Raw genomic sequence first — 24,061 nt, 5'->3', positions numbered from 1 at the left:
TCTATGTCCTCTAAATCTCACAAGGGATGAACAAGAATCTGTGACATATCCAATGATCCGACAGTGATCCGTGAAATCTGGAAACAATTCTCAGAAGGCACCGCTTTACACCGAGGCATTGTTGATGATCCCATTGCGCTGTTTGCTTGAGAGGTTGAACGTATGACATGGAGGAGAACTGACATCCTCCGTCTCTCTCTTCTTAAGTCAGCGAGCATCAAACAAAGAGCGAGAACGTGAAACAGGAAATGACACCTTTTTCTCCAGGGAGTAAAAAAGGGCACAAGCTGTACTCAGTCTGGAGGATCGCCTCGTTTGCAGCAGAAATGGCACTGTAGCCGCTTCACGAATCAATCTACGGAGAGAGATCCGTGCAGCCTGAACTCAGTAGCCCAGTATGACATCACACAGTACCCAGATAGCAGCTGGACATTCATCAGAACGGCTGGCGGCCCCGGCAGAAGCAAAAAGCCAGCAGCCTTAATCCTTTGCAGAGGGTGTGTGGATACTGTTTGCCTTGATTTATGTTTTTTTACGGCTCAGTTGGGCCGACGCCTGAGATATACTCTGAAATGAAGCTATTACATTACATACATACATGCTATATTTCTCTGAATAGATCACCCAGGATGAAGTAGCGCGCTAAATGCCATGTCATCGTATTCCACTATATACATGAGTAGCTGGAGTTGGAGTTTGTACTGTTACTGAGGAGGTTGTGGTTGTGTCCAAAGTACTAAAAGAAGCGTTTGAGAAAAAAGAAAAAAAAAGGACAGAAAAGATTTTGGAATACAAAAAAGCTTTGAATAAAACATGTTTTGGGGTTTTTCTCTCATAGATTTCACTGGATCGGCTTCCAGATTTGCCTAAAAATAAGAATCTTTGTCTTCTTTCTTTACATTCTTCATTGAATAAGTCGGTGTTCACACAGCAACGTGGCTGCGGCAGAATGAGGAAGAGTTGGGTGACCCCGTGTTTCTGGATGTCAGCAGCTTGTATGGACTGTTGTGAAGGAGTCTGCATGCACAGGGACATGCTCATGTGACTGTGAAGCACCAAGGCGCGCTAACACTGGTAGTGAATGTGCTGGTGCTGGTGCACTTTCCCGTCCACGTGCGAATGCGTGTGCGTGTGTATGTCCGTGTAGATCTTCGGGTAGACCTTGGGAGCCAACGCAGCGCCTCCCTGAGCCAGGAGCAGCTGCTGATGGGCGACGTAGTCCTCGTATGAGAGACAATCTTTATCCCCGTTGGCCGGCTGAGGAGGCAGCGTCGGGCCGACTCGGTCGCGATTGGCCACCGGCAGACGCTGCGCAGCGGGAAGAGCGGAGGAGGACGAAGAGGAGGAGGAGGAGCAGGTGCGTTTTGATTGGCAGAACCAGAGGAGGGCGGTGCCTAAGATGAAGGCGATAACTGCGGGTATCCCAATAATGACGGGCCAGGGGAGGCTCGGGGACGTTGGCGTGGGGACAGCGTTGATTTGGGGCTTCAGATCTGCGAAGAGAGGAGAAGAAAGTAACAACAGAAAATGACTGAAATAAGATGCAGTCAGCTGGTTGTTGTAAGCGAGCATGTTACCAGCTGGTCAAATTAGGAAGAACCTTTTTCGTTGTATGAGAATATGTTGAACAACCTCAACTATGGTGACTTCAGGAGAGCTAGTATTGGTAGTGTGTAATATTTTCATGTCAATGGTATCAGCAACAAAAGTATTTTTTCGAATCAAACCTGCTGGTCAAGTATCTTCCTCTCCAGTATGTCACACCAGAGAATTAGGTATCATTACTATCGCTCCCTATGCGTGCATGTGAGCTTCCTCTGACCTGGTAGCACAGTCAGGTAGGCGCTCCTGAAGCTGTAGCCCATCGTATTGGCTCCCAGGCAGATGTACATGCCGGCATCCTCCTCCTTGGCTCTGGTTATCAGCAGCTTGTTGAGGTAGGATCCGTCGGGACGAGACCACACCTCCCCTGTCGGCAGGACCACAAAGCGATGGTCTCCGACCTTTCAGAAACCACACAAAGTGCAATATTAATGATCGGTTCGGTCAATTCGCCTCGGAAAAACAGGTGTTAAGCTGCAGCTGTGCATGCGTTTGTACCTCTATGGTGGAGTTAAACTTGTTCTCGTCACCAGGTTCGACTCTTTTCAGCCACTGAATAACCGGCTTGACGTCACTGCGGACTTTACACTGGAAAGACGTGGTTCCTCCGTAGTCCACCGTGGTGTTCACAGGGTGAGTGCCAGTCAGAATGGGTTTAGAGTTGGTCCGCTCTGAAGAACGACACACGTACACGGACGGTGTATTTCATATCAAATTCCATTTCAGTTGACGAAGTGTGAAAAGAAGAAATTGTCAAATTCAGCTGTAATCAGAAACTCTGAACTCTTTTTGTTCAATTTATTTGAACTGAATGAAACTCCACAACCCTGTGACCATATATGTTTTTCAAGCATTGTTTGAACAGTATCTGCTGCATTCAGCACCACATCCTCCCTCTCTGCTCTAGAAACACAAACAGAGGCCTTATCTGCAGCTCCTGCCCTTTCTTCCTCAGTTTATACAGCAGGATAAACACACCTGCCACCGACATTCAACAGTCTCCTCCTTAGTATCTGCTAATACGATCTCACGAGAACGTAACCCGAGAAAAGAGCAGGTGTATGTTTTCACTGAAGAACTATGACACTTTGCAGTGCTGGCTTCCTCTTCTTTGTTTCCAATGCATTTGTGGTGTCACGGACAGAGCTGCACTGTTGTTTGTTCTCCTGAGAGCTCACGGTGCTTTATGTAAGTTAAATGACCAAACCTTGAAAAAATGTTGCCGTCACATCGTGTCCTAAAGACATCTGGTGAGCTGGCTGCTTTCAAATGCAAATGCAAAGAAACCACACATGCAAACAACACGGCCAGAACTCAGCTAACATCGCAATAGAAAAGCAAGAAAAGCAAATAAATAAATGCATTTAATGTATGTCGTAATTATTTGAATCCCAGAGGGATGCTTCGAGTGCTCGTCAAGCAGGCGCAAACCCATGTCCACTAGAAAAATGATCATTTTCAGGAATTACAGTATGTCCATGATGTACGGCACTCTGGTATCTCTACTTATGGATTATATGTTTTGAGAGAGATCTACTGGTTTCTTCGAGTTCTCTCTCTAACAGCTGTGAATGACTGACAGCCGGGTGAATCTCTACTGATGGAGAAAATGTCACATTGGACAGACGCGAGCAGCGGTTGGATTTACTTCCTTTCTGTTTGTGTCTCTCAGGAAAGACTACAGCTGTACTTTAATGTGCAACATATGTGGAGAGTGAACGAGAACGGAGCTGGTCTGAGGCTCTCAACAGAGCTATCCCATTCAGTCACATATATTTCAGTGCCCACACACACACACACACACACACACATGCAACTCTACCAAACAGCTTAACGTTAAATCATCCAGCGTCAAAACAGCTTTTGCAGCCGTCCAACACAACCTAATACATCACAAATCATCACGGCACACGTCCAGCTCTCAACAGAGAGAAATCACCCTTTTTTAGACAGCAAGTGCAGCTGACTCACTCTCCAAACTGGAAAAATTCCTCGCTCGCTCGACTGGTGTTTGCCGACGAGCCTGGTGGCGATCAATAAATGCCACTGAAGTGAAAGTTATTCAGGACTTCTGTACTTGGTGGAACTCATTAGAGCAGCACACTGGTGCACGAGGGCACCGTGGCTCTACTTTGCAACCAACAACAACACCTTAAAAGACTTTAGATTCAATTCATCTGTAGCATTAAAAACTAAAAAATGGACATTCACGTTTTGATTACTTCATTCTTTGTCAGCAAATCATTTCTTATAGTTGAAAAGTGAATCACGGTGTCCTTGATCATCCGATCTTAGACAATCGCTGTATTGTGAGTCAGAATGGAAACACATTTCAAACCCTGCAGGTCTCTCAGTCAAACAATAAAACACACACTGTGTACAACACAATGCGTGTTATTGTTTTGGTGAGGCACATTCCTGCTGGTGTGTCATATTTCCGCACCACAACTCCAAGAATGTGCTTTCTGATGTGTCACGACGTGAAATCAGCACATGCAGCCATGTTTGCACATAGATTAAAGCTTTGTACAGGAACATGTTTTGGATGTTAAATCCCTTAAATGTTTGAGTGGATTATTCAATGGATAATAAATAGTCAATAATTATGGCACTATCAGGCAAAATTGCCAAATATTTGCTTTTTTCAGCAGCTTCAATTTGAGGATTTCCGTTTTATGTTTTGGACTGTTGGTCGCACAAGCTAGAAATTTAACAATGTTGCTCCAATGTCAAGCATTTCACCAATTTCTGAGTATATACTGATTGAATTACGATTTAAGAATCACGAAAATTGTTCATAGTTGCGGGCTTGCCTAAGAGTAGCTTGAAAACGTTGCCTCTTTGTACCAATACAAGAAGTCCAACACAAAGTGGATCAGAGAGACAACATACGTATGATGGTGGAAAAAAGATTGAGTAAGCGATCTCTATCTTTGAGTTTGAGCGTCCAGCTGCATGGTAACTCACGTATGACTTCCACTTTGTAGGTGGCGTTGATCTCTCCTGCTCTGTTGGACACGTGGCAGGTGTACTTCCCGCTGTGCTTCGGCATCAGGTTCTTCAGGCTCAGGGTCCACTTCTTCTTCTTCCCTTCTCCTCCCGCTGCCTCGGCTCCGGCGTCCTCGTCCACCAGCGGCCGGCTGTCCTTCAGCCAGACGATGTCGGGCCGAGGGTTCCCGCTCGCCGTACACTTCAGACGCACCGAGCTGCCCACCGGGCGAGCGATGACGCGCTTCCTCATCTTTGACGGCTGGGTGAAACGTGGACGCACTGCGAGGGGAGAGAGGGAGAATTGAAACTGTAAATAGAGAAAGATATCTACTGCTGATGGAGGCTGCCTGAGGAATATGCATGCGTAGTGTAAAGTTATGTCGATAATTATCACACAAAAACTTTCTTTCTCACTCTCAGTCGGCTGCAGATGGGAACAAAAGGAAAGGAGTGAACCAAAGAAGTTATGAGTGGAGGTTTACGAAGCAGTTGTATTTTTACAAGCTGTGTTCTGTTCTTCAAACCGGGGGAAAGAGAGCAGATGGGTAAAGATGGTGGAACTCATCAAAGATTCCTATATGAGACTTTTATGAGACGTAAAGAGCGATCAAAGGCACGTTATCTGAAGAGGCCGCTGCACAAAGGGAGCGTTCAGAGAGGTTTAAAGTTCGACTACACACCGTGAAATCAATTTTATTTGAAGTTAATAATAATCTGGCATCTCCTACACACAAGTACATTCATGGCTGGTGTGAAAAGACGTCCTTGAGTCAACATCTGTTTCTGCAAACTTTTTAAACAACAACGATGGAATTAGGGACAAATTGCTTCATCTCAGTCTGCAGAGAAAATTGCTAGCTTGTTAGATGGACATTTTTTTTGTGCAGTCTAAGGAGCGTCAGACGGGCTGAGGTCATCGTGACAGGCAGAGCCAAGAATTCCATGTTGTGCAGTAACAACACATGGCAGCGTGCCTCTCGCTATATACAACCTAATTTGCTGTAATACACATCATTGTTTGTTTAAGAAAAATGTTTAAATCACTTCCTTTCCTCCCTGACACAAAAGACTTACTCATGTGACCGGGAACCTACCCACACACACACGTACACACACACACACACACACACACACACACACACACACACACACACACACACACACACACACACACACACACACACACACACACACACACACACACACACACACACACACACACACACACACACACACACACACACACACACACCAGATTCCTTATTTTACATGGATCCAGCACCTCTGGCCTCAGGGCCGTTAAAAAAGCCCACTAGACAGCGATGTAACGTCACTGTAAATATCCGGTCATGAATGCACAAGTGATAAAAAGCCAGACAGCGACTTAGCATCACACCAAACATCCTTTCATTCATGCAAATCCTTCCTCACAAAACATGAAATGGACAGTTAACCACAGACACCTATTCAAACACCCACATCCCTCCATGTAGTTGCATGACTAAACCCCATCCCGCCATTCAAAGATACGTTCTCCAACACAAGTCCCATCTGATCTCAGGCTGTCCTCGACCAAAGAAACAGTTGGTCGACAAACATTCATCGGATTTGTCGACTAATTGATTCGCTTATTTAATCGACAGATCTGTGAAACAGAGTTTCTCCACAAAGAAGCACCACTCTCAATCTTGTGTTCACCAGAGTAGTGCTCATATGTTTCTCAGTCTTTCAACATGAAAAAAGGCATAAAAAAAAAGACTAGAGATGACCGATTAGTCGACTAATTGACTTCGAGGGCCCTAATCTATTCACACACATATGTCTCACTTTAAAAAACACAACAATCAGCGAGCAGTGACCGCAGATCAAAGAGGGAAAAAAACAAACGCTCCAGTAGGGAGGGAGGAGAGGAAATCATTCACAGGAGCGCTTGATTTTTACAGCCCTCACGTTCTGGCCACAGCAGATAGCCATCAACCGGGGCGATAAATCTCCCTGAAACTACTGCAGTTGCGCCTCTTTCTTTGGACACGGTTATTATTCCAGCTCTGGGTAAACAAACGAGGGGGAGAGTTATGTGACGTGGGGATTTCACTGCGGCTGCATTACTAGGTGGAATAACGTTCTCTTCAGACCGGCAGGAAGCTGGACAGGAAGAACAAACACCCCCCCCCCCCCCCCCCAGCTACTACAGCTGAACTGTGACCGGGCTGAGTCATTACATGTAACAGAGAGTGGAGGATAAATAGAAGACAGTGATTAATACTTCAATGTTTTGGCAATGTCCTTCTTTGATGGTTACATGAATTCAGTCGGAAGGCTGAAATGAATTGAGAAGAGGATCCAAAGCAAAGTGCAGCTGAACTCTATTGGCTGAAGATGAGACTGGAGAAGCCCCCAAATACAGCAAAGTGCAACTGAAATGAACTGATTTATACTGTCGAAGCTGAACCAAATCAAACAGAAGTTAAGGAGAAAACAGATGGAAGGAGAAGGACAGAAGTTCAACTCGAGGTTAACCCGCACAGACTAACAGCTTGCTAAAAAGAGACGAATAAAACTGGAGTGACGCCGATGACATTGAGAACAAAGAGAGGGAGAGATGGAGTTAAAATAATAAAAAAAGAAAAGGTAAGGGAGAGGGCACACGAAGAGGAAGAATGAAAGGAAAACACAGCGAGAATGCGAAGTGAGAGAGCGGCGATAGAGAGAGGGAAGAGGCGAGAAGGTGAGAGCCAGAACGGGCGAAAGGGCAGGCTTGTTCTGGGTCTCAGGGGCCACTTCAACACTTTCACAGTGTAAAAATACTGCTGACCCTCCGACGGACCGCCTTTGATCAGAGTGTGTCAGAGACAGACAGAGGGACAACATTAGAATTAGAATTAAATTTCTCTTGACACATTTTTTTCTGAGAGTTAGATGAAAATATTGACACCACTTTCAACGTCTTAAATTCCTTTAAACGGTTGTGAAGATTTATCAGTATGTTTGTCGATGAAATACAATCTGTGATGTCCAGTTGGAGCAAGTTAATGTGTTAAAATGTTTATCAAGCACCTAAACACTGCACAACGGTATGAAACGCAGGATTTAAAACACTATCACTGAGACATGGATCAGTTAAACAGCAGAAACACACTGTTCACGTATTGTTATCTGTCTGATTGGCTATGCATTGTGTTACAACGCTGCATCGCCGGAGAGGCCTCGTTCAAATAAATAAGGGCGCTAAAGCTGGTTTGAACGCTGCCTGAGCTCAAGCGGAGAGTGTCTGCGTTTGGTTGTGTGTGAGCAGAAAGAGGCAAATAAATAAAGAGAAAGAATGTGTGTGAGAAAGCAAAGAGAGTAAACGCTTGTTGACATGTTAGTGTGAGTGAGTGAAAGAGAGGAAGAACTGGAAGAGTTGGGGATAAGGATAACACAAAGCAAAGAAAGGAGGGTTAAGTTACATGGCGGGGTGACCGGCGAGACTTTGGAGGTTGGGGGGGGGGGGGGGGGGAGGAATGTGTCCCACCAAATCACACCTCACACGAATAGACTGCTCTCCACTCTGTCAGAGCCAATTATCTGAGCAAACAAACACCCTGATGTGTGTCTGTGTGTGGGCCACAGTGTGCAAGGTGTTTATTGCACAATCTGCTACTGTGCTTTTTTAAAATGTTTTACACACTGCCAGCTATCTGAAGTGTCCCTCCTAGGCCTCCGTCTCATTTTCAAACGTTTATACGCGTGCAGTGCAGTGATGAGATGAGAGACGTTGCGAGCGGTTACCCAGTTTTCCGGCCAGCTCCGGGCCGTGTTCAGAGTCTCCATTGGCCGGCCCGGCTCCACCTCTTAGACTGGAGTCATCTGGTGAGGGAGAGAGGAAGCATCGTTAGTGAACCGACAACCTGTGAATAGTTGATCTACCATACAAAGAGACCTGATGCAGCAAACTCCAACCTTCAGACAAATGCAAATGTGAATTTGTACTTTCAATGGGCGGTGCTGAATTGTCTTGATGAAGTCATGATTTCTACATCCGCTTGTTGCTCCAGTAAAATAAACATTAATCTTGTGCTACAAACTAAAAAAAGAAGAAAAAGAGCCGTGGACTGTATGCGAGTTCGGATGGATTATTTAGCAGGAGGAGTTTGTCTGTCTTCTGTCAGCATCTGACAGCTGTTTCATAAGATGCAGCTGTTTCAGCATGGGGTCATGAGGTGTGATGGTTTGTTCATACATAAATTCTAAGACTTCAGTGACACATGGGTCTGGCCTCTCAAATTGGATGCAGATTGTTACCATTTAGGGAGGTAGAAAGCAGAAGCATCCCTGTCATCACTTTAAAGAAACAGCAGTTCTTGTTAAGGTAAAAAGAAGAGAGAAGTATCAGGTGAAAAAGACTGTCAGTGTCCGCGTCACTAAAAGTCAAAGATATTTAAAAATGACAACGTTATAGTACACATCTGGTTTGCAGGTAAAATGTAGTCACTGGAAAAAGTCACTTCTGGCTTTCAAAAACGTACTTTCCCTCCAGCTGCACTCTGCCCTCAACGAGCCGCCATTCATTTCAAATGTCTTGTCCGACCAGTCAACCAAACGACAAACAACATGATGTACGTCTGTCCTCGAGTGTCCCTCTGCCAGAGACCTGTTGCTGCTGCAGCTCACTGGTGATGAAAGCTGTGAAATGAAGGCTACCAGTCCCCCTACATGCCTCTACCCTCAACTCTAAAATGACTCATTCCTGACTCCATGACACTGAGAATGCAAGATCAGCAATTTGTGCCCTAAAACATCTTACATTTTTCCCAAAGATGATCGTATGAGAAAATTGTCTTTTGAATTCCTCCCTACTGTGTGTGCCTACATCATACTCCATGGTATCATATTGCTTTTACTCTCACGCTGGTGTATTGGTTTCCCTCCCTCAACATGTCTTCCCAAATTGATTATCAAAAAGATACAAACATCTGTCCGAGCCTTCACGCTACGGAGCGCTTCAAGATGGAGCCGACGTATCCGAGGGGCCCTTTAACAGAGGAGGTGGGGAGGAGGACTGATACAGAGCAATATGAGGTCTGTCAAGATATGTGAGGGGGGGGGGGGGGGGGGTAACTTGGCCTGAACCTGAAACTTCAACCAAAGCCTGATGGTAGTTATGGAAAGAAATAAAAACGAGATTCAGACAGCCTCGGACCACCTGCGGTAAATGCGTGAGAGTGCGTGATTGTGAAGGAATACGTTCATCTTGCATGTCGGTACTAATACGGATCCGTGAGTAGATTTTAGAAGACCACCTGAAAGCTCAGCGTTTAATGCAGCGCCAGATGTCTTCAGAGCATCACTATTTTGGATGATGGGAGCGAAAGACGCGCATTTGAAATGCAAATGCGAGGCACAACCTGCATCCTCTGGGCTGGTATTAATAGCACACGGGCAGGCCGCCCTGTGCGTGTGCACGTGTGAGTGCGATATGAATTCCTGTATGGGCGTGTCGCTGCATGCGTTATTTAACTAAGTGGTAACTTGAGGTGCGGGTATTCCCGTTGCACCTCACTCCTCCCTCCCTCCCGCCACATGCACGGCGTGTTCTGAGAAAAGGCAGCGCGTTTGAAGCCCAGCGGCACGGGGGTCTGATCTAAAGGGGGGAACACGGTTTAGCACTCTTAACAGCTAGCGGGCCCTCCACCAGGCCTGGTGCGAGCCTGTAAACCTTACTTGGCAGACCTCCTACGGACCCTCTCACAGAGGGGGGGCTGGACCGCTTCCACTGTCCATACAGTGCAGCCAAGACATCAAAGTATTACCAAAATTCAAAACATGTCCATGTACAGCAGCTGTATATTGTGATACTGATGCAGAGACACATCAGAAACCGACAACAGAAAATCCACTAACTTGTTCAGAGGGCAAACTGAATGTGCGTGCATGGTCTTACTAACTATGATCTTATTAACACCATTGTCTTGAACATAACTTATCATGAATATCTATATATCCACAGCAGAGTCAAACTGTAACATTATCTTTCAAACCCTGCAAATCACAAGACTGATGTTGGACATCCTGTTTCAGAAACAGTTCCTGGCTGCAGAGTCAGTTTTACACCTTTCTTTAGGTCTGTTATAGTGCAAAGATATTTTCTGGGGTTAATGTTTCACTGTTTGGTTCAAGCTGAACACACAGAGTAGAAAACATATTCCCTCCCTGCTTCAGGTGTTTTCAATAAACAAAATGTTTTCTTCTGATCCCGTTCCACCTTCTAATGTTCGGCCAGATACTTTGGCTGGTGATTACGACAACTAATACACACACACACCCACACACATTCGCCCACACACACACACACACACGCGCACACACATGAATAAATGACGGCAAGTACAAGCAAGCGTTTTCAGGGTATCAATAACCGATAAGATAATGGCAGCTATATACTTAAAAAATTCCCGAGCCTATGCCAAGAATCAGTGTCAGGGCTGATTGGCTAAAATAAAGTCGATCACAATCGAATCCGTTCATTTTCAAATGCGAGTGAAAATGAAAGTGTGTGTGAATGTGAAAATGTATTTGGGCGTAACGGTGATCGACTCCGAGTTTGGACACTGAGGTTACACAGATTCGCTAAACTCTGACGCCAATTATCATCAGCAAAGAGCAGCGGACAAAACATTCAAGTAGCTGCTTCTCATTTTTAGGCTGTTATCTCAGCCGAAGATTGTTTGTGCGGGAAGAAGCACCACTCGCAGCCTGTTTCACCACCGCTCACCCGCAAGTGGAGTGTTTCTGTAGTCCCAACAAATCCCACAGAGTTCCAGGAGCCACATCCTCCCACTTCATCGTTTATTCAAACAAAACCAATACTTTGATGCTTTGGAACCAGGACCGTCAGTGTTTGGATCAAGTAGCTTGTGGAAAATAAGGTGCGTCAGATAGAAGTCAGCAACGGCTGTTATTTCAATGTGTCAGATACATATTTAATAAGTCCTCATTGGACTCGGCATCGGCAGGCACCCAACATTAAAAAGATTTGGATCAGGGCCAAAAGAACGTTTACTATGAGCTTTTGGACCACATGTTTCTGATTCATGTTCATCTTGTCTCGTCCCAGATGTATCTCTTTGAAGTTGTACTCGCACAAGATGTGAGAGGATATCTGTCTAAATATGAAGACACCAGATGTCCCCCCAACGTCCAGTTAAGGTAAATAGACTGGCATTTAAATAGCGCCTTTCTAGTCTTCCGACAACTCAAATCTATTTACATCATTCACACGCATTCATGCAATGATGGCACAGGCTGACGACGGCACGGCCTTCGGGAACAGTTGAGGAGCCGGGGGATCGAACCGCCGATGTTCCGATATGTGGACGACCTGTTGTCCTTTTTTTTTTCAATTTTGATCTTCCATAATTCCCTTCTTTTGTCACTAATGAGTTTTGTATTTCTCTTATTGGAACCTTCACTCCCTCTCTCCTCACACGTGTGCTTTCCGTTTCATTTCTCTGCCTCTTTTCTTCTTTTCATTCCGCTCTCTTTTCATCTGCAGGGAGGGGGGGGGGGGTGGTTCAACAGTGTGCTACATTTCACACATTCACTGGCGGGGTACCCCTGTGTGACTGAGTGTGTTTGAATAACCCCTTCTCGTATTTACATTTAGCTCTGCCGAGAAAAGGCAGCAATTGGACGTGAGCGAGCTCAGAAATATGAGTCCCAACAGTCCAGCGTGTGTGTGTGTGTTTGTGTCCGGAGGTGGGGGGGGGGCAGTGTTTTCCTAAAGGGTCATGTCCTTCCAGGTTTTAATATAGAGACACTGGATATGTGGACAGAGCCTCTGTGTGTTCATGTGTTGAGGCTGCTTGTTGCAGCATCGGGGCCAAAACCAGCCTGATGCTGAGTTTGTGTATCCGACAAAAACCACCGTCAGTCCTCTGAAACTGACCACGGGCACAGTTTCAGGCTCCACACACAGGCACAGCTTGCCTCACACTCCAGACTTGATGTTTCACTTCATAATTTAGACAGGAGCTACCGCTAGTGAACACGTTCTTACATAACTCTGGAAGAAGAGGCATTGTTCAGTTCAACCTGGATCCTAGCAGGGTTTTATGTTTTGCTCCGGCAGCAACAGCTTTCTTTAAATATTGCAGCGGATTGCTGTTTTCACCAAAGTTGAAGTTTAACCCAACTGCATGGTGTGTAACTGATCAGAAAATCTTGAATTAACCTGATAAACTCCCTAAATGAGGCATGTTTCAAACAGGTTATTGGACAGTCAACTTTATTCTCTCACGGATGTTCAAAGGTTCATTCGTGACCCTGAAACCAGCAGTTTAGAAAACAATCCCACCACAAGGTCCAACAAGTAGCTGAAGCTTTCGATCATATTTGAAGCTTTCGATCATCTGACATGATCTTCATCAGCAGTAAGCAGCCGTCACAGAATTATAGACGTTAACATCTTTTTTTCTGAAGGTCTCGTGCATCATACTTTCACTTTCAGAGCAGGGATTACACCGATCTGTACCACCGTACAACTCTAGTTTTTTCGATGTAACTAAAGTACAGCATGCCAGAAGGGTTTGTATATAATAATACAATATAATAAACAGGAATGATTGATCAATACATGTTTAAAAAGGGAATGCCTATCTCTATCTAATCTAACTTTCCCTAAAACAATCTTTATTGACATGAAAATAAATGAAAGGTTTTACAAAAAAAAATTGCAGCAGTGAAACTCTTTCCTGAGACACGAAGAAGAGCAACTTTAACTGTAAACAATGAGACATCATGAGCAGGCTACAGAGATTATTGGATTGCTCTTTCAGCAGGAGAAGATGATAAATGAACTCATTGTTCAGTGTTGCAACGATCCATCTTCCTCCTCTACTGTAACAACCAGCAGGAGGAACACCGTTCAGGGCTCGGACCCCCTGCTGAAACACACACTGCCATTATAACTCCATCAGTTCAACGATGCCCTGGAAACCACATGTATCTTATGTTATAAGCCCTTTATTGCTGCTGTTGGAAGAACACGAGGGAGTTGACATTTGGCTTTGGAGGGATTTTGTTTGTGGGTGAAGAGTGTGTGTCTCTCGTGTTTGTCTGACATGCTGCATTTAGACCTCACGTTCCAAACATACTTCTCTCTCCAGCCACAGACATTTTAGGAACATTCATTTGAATTCAGCCGCCGCAAGTTGCAACATTACACACATTGTAAGAACCGGTTAGATTTGCATGCTGTGGCTTCCAGATAACCAAAAGGTTTAAACGTGTCGATGTTCTGTGGAAAGTTTCTGTCTGCAGAACGGGTCGTGTTTGTTATGTTACGAGCAGCTCATGTAACCCACCGAGGACACCACAGACAGTGAAGACGTGGATTTCAAAAATACGTAAAATAGTGAGTGGACCTTGAGTTGGGATTGTTTTCTCAAACTATTTCCAGGGTGAAGATCTATTGCGCGTAAGGATAATGTTATTTAGGTGATGAGGTGATTATTGGATAAGGTGATGGACGGATCGAATCAACAACAATTTAGATCATTTATTGAGCAGCAATCTCCAAAGTTCTTTCTGTTTTATATCACTGTATCACTAATTGATCTGCATTTTTCAACACATTTTGATCTTTTACAGACGAACTGATTAATACATGAAAAAACAAAAACAAAAAACATTAATTGATAATATTATTTCCTTTTGACAATGTGTTTTGTTGTCTTTGACCTCAGCATTGTCAAAGTATTAATTGATAATAAAAATATGAATTTGTTGAAACTTTAATATTATTGTGATTCTAACTTTGTCACTCAGGGAAATAGTTTTTCCTTTTTTTTTTGTAATAAATCCCTTAAAAGCCATTTCACAAATTTAAGATGCCAAAAATATGTTCATCCACACGGTTCAGTGTCTACTCCTAAAGTTGTCAAATTCTCAAGAGAAGACAGTGAGATGTGTGTTAGTGCACACAAGCGTCCACATCTGCACACGTGTACAACATACCCGTCGCACAAACACACACACACACACACACACGGAGACGCACACACTCGTGTCACTTTGATTTACACTCTGGCCTGCAGAGAGGCTGTGTAGCCTTATGGAAACCATTATCACTTGGGCTGCTACTCACTCCTCCATTAACAGCATGAGAGAGAGACATTGAAAGGGGCTGTGACGGAGAACGAGAGGGAACGAGAGGGGAAGCGACTGCCTTTCAGAGGAGGTCAGGAGGCAGCAGGAGAGAGATGAAAAGACAGAGAGCCGGAGAGGGAAAGGCGACAGTGCGGAGAAAGATTTATTAACTGAAACCGCAGAACAGACAATTGTACACGATAGTTAACAGCTTCTCTCTATGAGCGACAACACTGGCTTACATGACAGATTAACAGCTTGTGTGTGTGTGTGTGTGTGTGTGTGCGTGTGTCCGGAGTATTTAGTGGGCAGTCATCACAAGGGTGACGTGTGTGTCTGAGGTGATGACATTTCAACGTTCATTAAATCACACACACGTACACACATAACCTATTTAAACGGAATCCTAATCGGAATCCTTATCTTTTGCTCTGAAATGTTTCTGGAACATTTGATCTCACTACCCTTCATCATCATCACCCTCATACACATGTTGACACACACACACACACACGACAGGGTTTTCTGCTCTAAATATTGGCCCGGTCCATCGGCCCCCTCGGACCGGGCCAAGACAACAACAAAACTTTTTACGAGTTCAACTTTACGATGTTATTTAGGAATGCAATTACACGTCGTGCTTTTCTGGGCTCAGGCGCTCTGAAATATGATGAACACACGTCAACGTTCGGCCTGGAATTGCTTCCAGCTTTCTGAACTATTTTGTACAAACCTGTGTGTACACACACACACACACACACACACATTGACGTACGAACATAGACACGCACATTTACACAGCAACTATTTCACATAGTACTCTTCGTATGTGGTGGATTTTGTTTGCTGGCAAGAGTTTCAGACTGAAGGTCGGTTTAAGGAGGCTCAGAATATGTGTGTGTGTGTGTGTGTGTGTGTGTGTGTGTGTGTGTGTGTGTGTGTGTGTGTGTGTGTGTGTTACTACATGGGTAAAGAACAAAGAAAGAGGTTGTGGAGGTTCAGGCTGAATCTGCAGTCAACAAAGCAGCGAGAAGCTTTGATTACAACACACACAGAGAGGAAGGTAGACATTACTTGACTGCATCTTCACAAAGCAAATAGTTATTTGCTGCTGTATGTTAATGCTCTGAATATCGTAAAGAGAACATTTAAGAATAGATAATGTACAAGAATCAACTTGATGTGAAGTCTTGAAACTTGATATTGTTGCCAGTTCCAGTTTTGGAAGCAAAAATGTGTCCTTACAGATTCATATCAGCTCTTAAACCTTTAAAAGTGGAATAAAATATGCAACGTTTTAGTCACAATTGAATTAGGTGGCGATGAGAGTGACTGTGAAGCTTTCTGCTTGTCAGCCCTACCAGCCGCAGCAGGATTGCACAAGAAGCACTAAAGCTTTGAAGTCATCGTACAAAGAGTACTGAGCTGTAACGCAAAAAAAAACAATACTGTGGATTGCTGATCAGAGTGAATGGAGGTTCGTAGATACAAAGTAGTTCCTCCTCGACAGATGGACAGACGTTCCACCACGTTTCATTGACAACGGTGAACCAGGAAATGACACCAGAACCAAACACGCACAGCACATATTAAACTGGACAGACATTTCTTTCTCCCCAGGATCTTCAAATGAAGACGTGACTTCACCAACTGCTGACAATGACAGCGCCGTGGATGGATACAGTACGTGGTTGCTCCTCCAGCTCCGATGATGCTCTTAGTGTCATCTCCAACCTTTTTTTGGTACAGGCGTAGGACTAAAGCAGCATACAACAGAAAAAAAGAGGTAGATCCCAAGCTCCCAAGTATTTAGTGAGGCAATGTTTTGACCATCGAGGTCTTCACCGCGGTACAACATCTGAACGAGACCTTGATGGTCAAAACGTTGCCAAATTAAACGCTATTATTGTGCGAACTATCTCTTTTTCAAACTCTTGTAAAACTCTACTATTTTCATCATAAAATGGTCCCGTCTTTTGTGTTTAAATACTTCCAGTCTTGTCTGAAGTGAAAAAGGGCGGGACACAGGAGAACATGCCGGGTCAACACTACGAAGCGCTGACTACTCAGAGCTACAAGCTTTTCGTCCAGCAGGATTATTACTGCTTTTATAACCTCAGGCACCAGCTGGACCGGCAGCGTAAGTTCTGCTTACCGCTGCAGCAAAAACCAACCGTGTATATTCTCAAGTCGGATCGGAAGATGTTGAACATTTCAGCTTCATCTGACCCATAATCCCTTGCTCTCCACCTTCCGTGTTCCCTCGCTGCCGAAGTAAACGCCGAGCTACTGCAGTGAAATCAAACAGAGCTCGGTCTCAGTTGCAGACTAAACAAAAACATTTTCAGGGGAAACCTTTTGTAGGCCAGCGTCACGTTGGAGAGAGAACGGGAGAATCAAAGAGCGAAGGTGCATGAATATGTAGCTCATTGTGTGTGTGTGTGTGTGTGTGTGTGTCTAACTCTAAGCAGAGCTCTGTATTTCCTGAAGCTGAGCGGACCGCAGTTTGATCTTGTGCCATGAATGGGCCCAACACACTAATTACAGCCACCTGTGTTTGTGTGTGTGTGTGTGTGTGTGTGTGTGTGTGAGGTATGAGCGGCTCCATGAGGGAGGAGGGTGACCGGATGAAAAAAGCTATTTCTACGCACATATACACACATTTAGAGGGAGAAATAGTAGAGTGTCATACTTTGAGGAGGCAGAGGTGCTGTTTTCCACTCTTGGGTTAACCTTCAGTGTGTGTGTGTGTGTGTGTGTGTGTGTGCATTTGGTTTGTGTCAGGCCTATTACCTTCACGCTGCCTGAGTCCGTCTGTCCAGCTCTGTCAGTCACTCAGTCAGGAGGTTTTGAGTCTAAGCACACAAGAAAGCTTGGATCTTTTGGGCACCGTTCCCATTTTAAAGCAGGAGAAAAGACAGAGAAAGTGAAACAGATCGGGGCCAATTGCTTCATTGACCCATCGCACCACAGATCCTGTGCTCACCACAAACTCTCTCCAACTCTTGCAGCGGCTTCCTTTGAAGCTACGCTTTCCATGTGTGCATCAAGGACTGATGACGCACATTTTCACCTTTCCAGTGTGTGTGACAAATTGCCTCATTGCGGAAAATAATAACATGAAATGGACAAAAATGATCTGTAAGTCCAAGACCAGATTGGGACAATATGGTAATATTTAACCTTACTTAAGGGAGGGACCAACAAAGGTCCCAAAGGAATGTTTTCTATTATGAGTAAGCTGTGGGCTTATTGTGTATCGTATGCTGTTGATTGTATTGGTTTTTACTGTGGACTTCATGGTGTCCTCATGTCTGGAACACTGGACCAAATGAAACTCCCTGTGCGAGATCATGAAGTCGATCTGAGTCTGAACAAAACGATGATGCTCGCCGCGATGTTTCCTCGTCCACGAACCTGGGAGCGCTCTCAAGTGCATATTGTGCGGCGTTTTTCGGCCGACAAGAAAACGCTTTTGCGTACACGGCCCTTAAGTCAGCTGTCCTCTGTGTCTTTCTCTTGTGTTATAACCCTTTAGTGTAGCTGATGATGAACATTGACTACTCATCTGTTTAATCAGGCAGCTACAAACAACGCGCACACACTGTGCTTGTAGATAAAACAAACAGTTTTATGGCAAAAGTAGTAAATATTAACATGCTCACAGCTCAAAACATCTGGTGATCTTGTGTTTCACTCCTCAACAATGTAACTGTTAAGTTGTTTTTTTTCTGGAGTGTGCAGCTGGCTTCAGATGAAGGTCAGGCAGTACGTAGTCTAAGTGAGAACAGCAAAGCCCCCAAAGTTCCTCTTGAGTTAATCCTCAACAAGCTAATGCTTCCAGGTAACTCGTTTAAGCCAGGGAGGAGAGCTTTGGCTGAAACTGCTGGCAATAAAAGTGTGTTCCAGGAAGTGAACCCTACCACCCCTACAGGCTGAACATCGGTCCAGACCCCTCGGCACTGGAACTTTTATAGATCTGTATCATGTTGTACCACTTCATCCTTCTCATCGTCCTTTTCTATGTTCATACGAACGAGCCTAGTTATTCTTGTCCAAACTGAACAGCACTTTTTTAGTTTTCTTAACAAATGTCACTTTGATATTTTGTAAATCATTGACTGTTTTTTGTGTTTTATAACCAATATTATTGAAACGCCAACTCCTGTCTTCAAACCTGGCGGGAGGTATAGCTTGCTGTACAGCTTTCCAATTACAGCACAGTGAAGGCAGAAGAGACTGAAATAGTCTAAATGTTGAGAGGACTCACCTTTATTCGTTTGGACAGCTAACAGATTCTGTCCAATCAAACTCTACTTGAGCTGCTGGAAACATCACATGTCTACATCTGGCCAGTTGTCCTCAGGAGAAAAACATTTTAGCACCATAGAAGAAAGTGCAGCAAGAAGTGTAGCGCACAGCACCAACAGTTTGTCTTTTTTAACTCTGTGAAAGTGTCTTTCACAGAGTAAGAAATGAAATCCCGATGCTTTCCTGTTGCTGAGCCTCGCCCCCTGACCTCCCTGCAAGGAGGCAAAAGAAAGGAAACTTCTCCGGTCGGGATCAATAAAGTATCACATTATAAACTGATTAGGACTCCGAGAATTTCCGTGAATCGTTATGCAACCGTTGCCTCGCTGCAGCAGCGATGCTGCTTCGAGCTGACAAAGCACAAATCCTGCCCCAATCAATCTCCATCTGATATTATCCAAATACACAATATGTGATTAACATGCCACGTTTGTTACGGGGCGTGAATAAGTCCAGATCCATTTTCCGGCAGAGTTACTCCAAGATTCAGCTCTGGTATATTTTCAGACGCTGTGGCCAGGCACGGGCCATTTACCCTCGGCGGTCAGGTTTAGGTTAACAACGAGGCCTGGGTTTGGTTATGACATGAACAATGTTGAGAAAACCAACAGTGAGAATGTACACGAAGCTTCCAACGCTGAACATGGACTGTGTCAGAGCGTAAAATATCAACACAGCGATGAAATAACATACAGGCACGAGGCACAAGTGGTTCCACACACTCGCTCATCAACGTCACACGGTGATGGGGTTTACGAGTTCTGAAAACATACAGTTAGGGATCAAGTTTTCTGTGTGTGTGCGTGTTAATATAACGCGGGTGTGTTTGTACAACAAACGCATCTGGATAAGTTAATTTTTCGACGCCAAAGAAAAAAAGTTCCTCCTCTTTCTTTCTTTTTGTCGTTTTTTTCTCTCTATCCATGTGCACGTGTGTGTGTGTGCGCATTGAGTGTGTGTGTGTGTTCCTGTGACAGTGCATTCATCTATGTACGTGCATGTGCGTGTGCTTATTCGCGTAGCTGTTTTACATCACCGTTCACACTTCAGCGATGGAGCAGCAGTGTCAAGTGTGGAACACAGACTGAGATTTGCCCACGATGGAGACGACACAGGCAGGAATCTGGCAAACACACGCGCACGCACACACACACACACACACACGCACACACACACACACACACACACACACGTGCAGCCTAAAGCCTTGACCCTCCGCCTCAGCAGGTCAACATGACGCAGGAGATCCAGTCAAGGACAGAAATGATTCAGTGGAATTAGTAAATGACTTCATGTCCGCTGCTCACAGGAGGGCTCTGAGATCACAGGAGAGGAAACACACTGTGTGTGTGTGACAAAATACAGTATACGGAGGTTATGCAGATTACATATAAACTCACATCCATATTGTATGATAGAGTCATACTAATATGATGAAGGACTTTCACCAAAACCCTTTTTTCCCAACACACTGTGCAGGAGTTCACTGCCTTCTTTTGCATGACTTAAAACCTCCACAGACAACACAATAAAAGATGCTAACACGATGTACGTTGCATTTTTAGTCAGATTTCATCCTGTCGTTAGTAACTCTCCAGATAAAAAATAAAAACACATTGACCCGTTTACACCCGAAGTATTTATGTCCACTGATGTCAGTTTCATGACAGCACATTAAAAAAGACACAGACGCTTGAGGAAATACATATCTGTGGCCTGTGAGTTTTGAAAGGCTGAGATAACTCAGTCATCAAGCTGACAGAAAGGACCGGAGAATTAAGAGAAAAAAAACTATTTTTTTCTTTCAAAACATTGGATAGTTTGTGTTTTTAAGGCCTCTGAACTTAATTGTAGACGTGTGCAACCTGTTACAGAGGATCACATGCACTCCTAGCTTTGCTTTAAAGGAATTACAAGCCCTCTAGAGTGAAACAATTCAACCGGCTGCGTGTGTTGTGTCCTGAGGGGATGCGGAAGGTGCACGGTCTGTTTAAGAGCCACCAGGTCAGATATATTTAGTCATTTGCTGCAACCTCAAACCATCCTTGCTTATAAAATTGATCGTCATATCCCAAAAATAGATGATGTCCCCATCAGCAAAGTGCAGCCTCTCCCCTGTGTGCGTGCTCGTGGCCCCGTATATTATTTTTAAACTTCCCCGTTGTCTTAAAAAGCAAATAACAAATGATTGTGTATATTCATAGAATACAAAGCAACAGTTGTAAGACATAATGTGTCTTAGTTCCTCAATGCAAGTGTATGTATTTGTGCAGAAAGTAGGTTTTCTTGTTAATGTATGTGGGTTTACTTTTACGTTGATAGGATTATACATGAGCATGTATAATCCTTTGCTGGTTTCTACGTTGTTAAATGTTTGTGCGCCATTAAAGGGGGAATCCGCCACCTTTGACACGGAGGAGCAATAGGTTCCCCAGTGTGTGCTATTTTGACCAGACAAGCTGACTTCTCCTGCTTGCAGAGCTGTGCTGGCAGTGCCTACATGTACCAGGATGCATTGCTTGCAAGCAAAGACAACAAGAAAGCTACATTTTCTTTAGCTGCATCTCAAACTTGCCCGTCTTTCCAGAGGCTCCTAGAAATACAAGCAGTAGTTTCATCCAACTGCATCACTGTCACGTCAAATGACTGCAGCTTTCTGGCTCAATATAGCACGCACTGAGGAGTGTATTGCTTCGAAAGACTACATTTACCATCAGCACTGATTAGAGATTCACATAAAGAGTGGTTCATTTCTGTGTGTTTGTAAATGAGCATGTGAACATGTGAATGCCATGTGTATTTTTGAGTGTGTATCTAAGTGCATATATGCGTGTGTACCGCTACGGTGCCTGTGTGTCTGAACGCATGTACATGTGAGTGCGTGCGCTGGTCCAGCTGCTGCCTGTGTAACTCTAGTAAACATCAAGGCAGCGCTTTACTTCGCTGAATTAACGAATCTCTCACATCCATCGCCACGCGCCGCCTTTGAAACGCCGGCGTCGGCTCAGGACTTTGAACTCAAAATCATTCTCTCCCTCGCCCACCCTGCTCTTCCCTGTATCAAATTATACCCCAGTTAAATACATACTCATTAGTACTTTAGCAGCTTTCTCCCCATTTGACCTCTTTCTCTTCACTACTCGGGCGGGAGGTGCGATCAGGACTGCTGAGGTGGAGAAGAACGAAAAGAACATTTCTGCTTTTTGTTTCCTACGAACTGGACAAGCTCTCCCTCTCAAATCTCACCTCCTTCACTCTTCTTATTACACTCATCCACTCTTTATTATTCCTGATGATCTTTCATTGTATTTCATCTACAGACAGATTCCTTTCTCATCTGATGCGCCAACTGTTAAGCCACTCTCTTCTATACCTTTACGTGTACATCCTGGTTATGAAGTGAATACATTTTAAGCTGCTGATATGTTGACATTTGAAGCATTATTGGAGTCAGATTCACTAACTCTACATGATCTATTTCTCTAGACGTGAACGCTTCTCTTGAAGCACCCTGATGAAGTTGTTACCAGGAAAATAATCGACACTTTATAAATTATTCGTGGCGTCTACGTGACCCGTGTCTGCCCACCGCTGCTTTGACCTGGGATCCCTGCTGGAATGCTTTTGGAGGCCTAAAAACAAGTCACACTTCAAAAGCAGCTACCGGACCTCTTAAGTGCACTATGTCACATGCATGTGCACCGCTGTGTGCGTGAGCTTGTTTTCTTTGCACATGTATGATCGTTTCTGCATCGATCCGCATGCGTGCCCACTGGTGTGTTTGCATGCCCGTGCGTGCGTGTTTTTAGAGTGCGTGTCGAGAATATGCGGTTGTCTGGTTCAACTTCAAAGATGCTGTCACTCTCCGCCGCGTGAGGCTACATCCTGACAGGCCGTCTTTGAAGAAGCATTTACAACAATGTAAAACTAACCCGCTCATCAACGATGTGCCGCCGGGCAGCGTTTCAGCGTGACTCACCCCGACGCCTGCTTTGTTTTGCTTTGTGTTTGTGTGCTTTGTGTTGCTCAGAGGATTGATAATAATGCCACTTTTTATCTGCAGTGGGATGCTCTCCTGCTACTTGCTCACCTCCAATTGTCAGTGTTTGTCTAGAGGACATCTCAGCAGGGCACATGATTGCATGTGTTTGGTCTTGTAGTGATGGCGCGTACGCTAACACGACCGCTCCAAGTTTAGACTCTGAAACTGGGCAAAGCCGTGCGTAAAGAAGCTCTCTGCAGTGCGGCCATGAAGTCAGAAGTGTCCTCGTGTAAATACTCAACGCACACAGCTGCTGTCATGTAAAAACCTACAGGTCGAGAAAATGCCCCGGCCTACGAGCTTCCTTTCTAATCCACACTGCACACATTCGGAAACACAGTTTTAACGATTAAAAGCAATGCTATATTGCTTTTGTGCCACAGTGGCATTTCAGTTACCACACGAGTAGAGACTCAGATGGATGGATGCAGAACAGCAGTAGCAGTGAAGTCGGAATAAAAGGGCCTGCGTGGGCTGACAGCAGCTTAACTCTGCGGCTTGTTATCGTCGTTAAACGACATGTCTAACAGCATCTACACATCCTCAGCTCTCCCTTCCTTTCTTCTTTCTTCTGTTTTCACTTGTTGTGAGGGCTTTGGTCTCCGGGCCAAATAAAGTTACAGCCGAGAACCAAAAATGACACACTCGGCTCGTCACAGCGGCTTAAATCCGACCGACGTTGGCGTGAGGCGCTGAGAACGGCCAATCGAAACAATGCTCGCACACACGGATGAATTGTCTGAGGATGTTAGCCTGGAATGAAAGCGTGGACGGTCTTGTCATAGCTCCAAACCTTCTGGAGTTTAAAGGCATTTCAGAACGAGCCACAATTGAATTAAATGAATATTCGGACATGTTTGACAAAAAAAGAACAACAAAACAGATCTTTAAACCTACAAATGTAGGATAGAGTCAGAACAGAGGAATGCAGAGAAGAGATTGTGGTCATGGCCAAAGAGTGTGTGTGTGTGTGTGTGTGTGTGTGTG

General features: G+C 44.6%; 1 protein-coding gene across 1 annotated transcript in view; it reads right to left on the bottom strand.

The window, feature by feature from the left end:
- Positions 1-1,010: 1,010 nt before the first annotated feature.
- fgfrl1a (fibroblast growth factor receptor like 1a) overlaps positions 1,011-24,061 on the bottom strand; it is a 56,314-nt gene continuing 33,263 nt past the window's right edge. Inside the window, exons 4-8 of the mRNA XM_079269041.1 lie at positions 8,365-8,442; positions 4,570-4,872; positions 2,101-2,273; positions 1,823-2,003; positions 1,011-1,493 (exon numbers count right to left, since the gene is read on the bottom strand). Coding sequence (XP_079125167.1) covers positions 1,066-1,493; positions 1,823-2,003; positions 2,101-2,273; positions 4,570-4,872; positions 8,365-8,442 — 1,163 coding nt within the window. The 3' untranslated portion in view covers positions 1,011-1,065. The remainder of the gene's footprint in view (positions 1,494-1,822; positions 2,004-2,100; positions 2,274-4,569; positions 4,873-8,364; positions 8,443-24,061) is intronic.

Source organism: Melanostigma gelatinosum (assembly GCF_949748355.1).
Source record: "Melanostigma gelatinosum genome assembly, chromosome: 5".
Lineage (NCBI taxonomy): Eukaryota > Metazoa > Chordata > Actinopteri > Perciformes > Zoarcidae > Melanostigma > Melanostigma gelatinosum.
The sequence above is the reverse complement of the archived record's forward strand: the minus strand, read 5'-3'. Positions and strand labels throughout refer to the sequence as shown.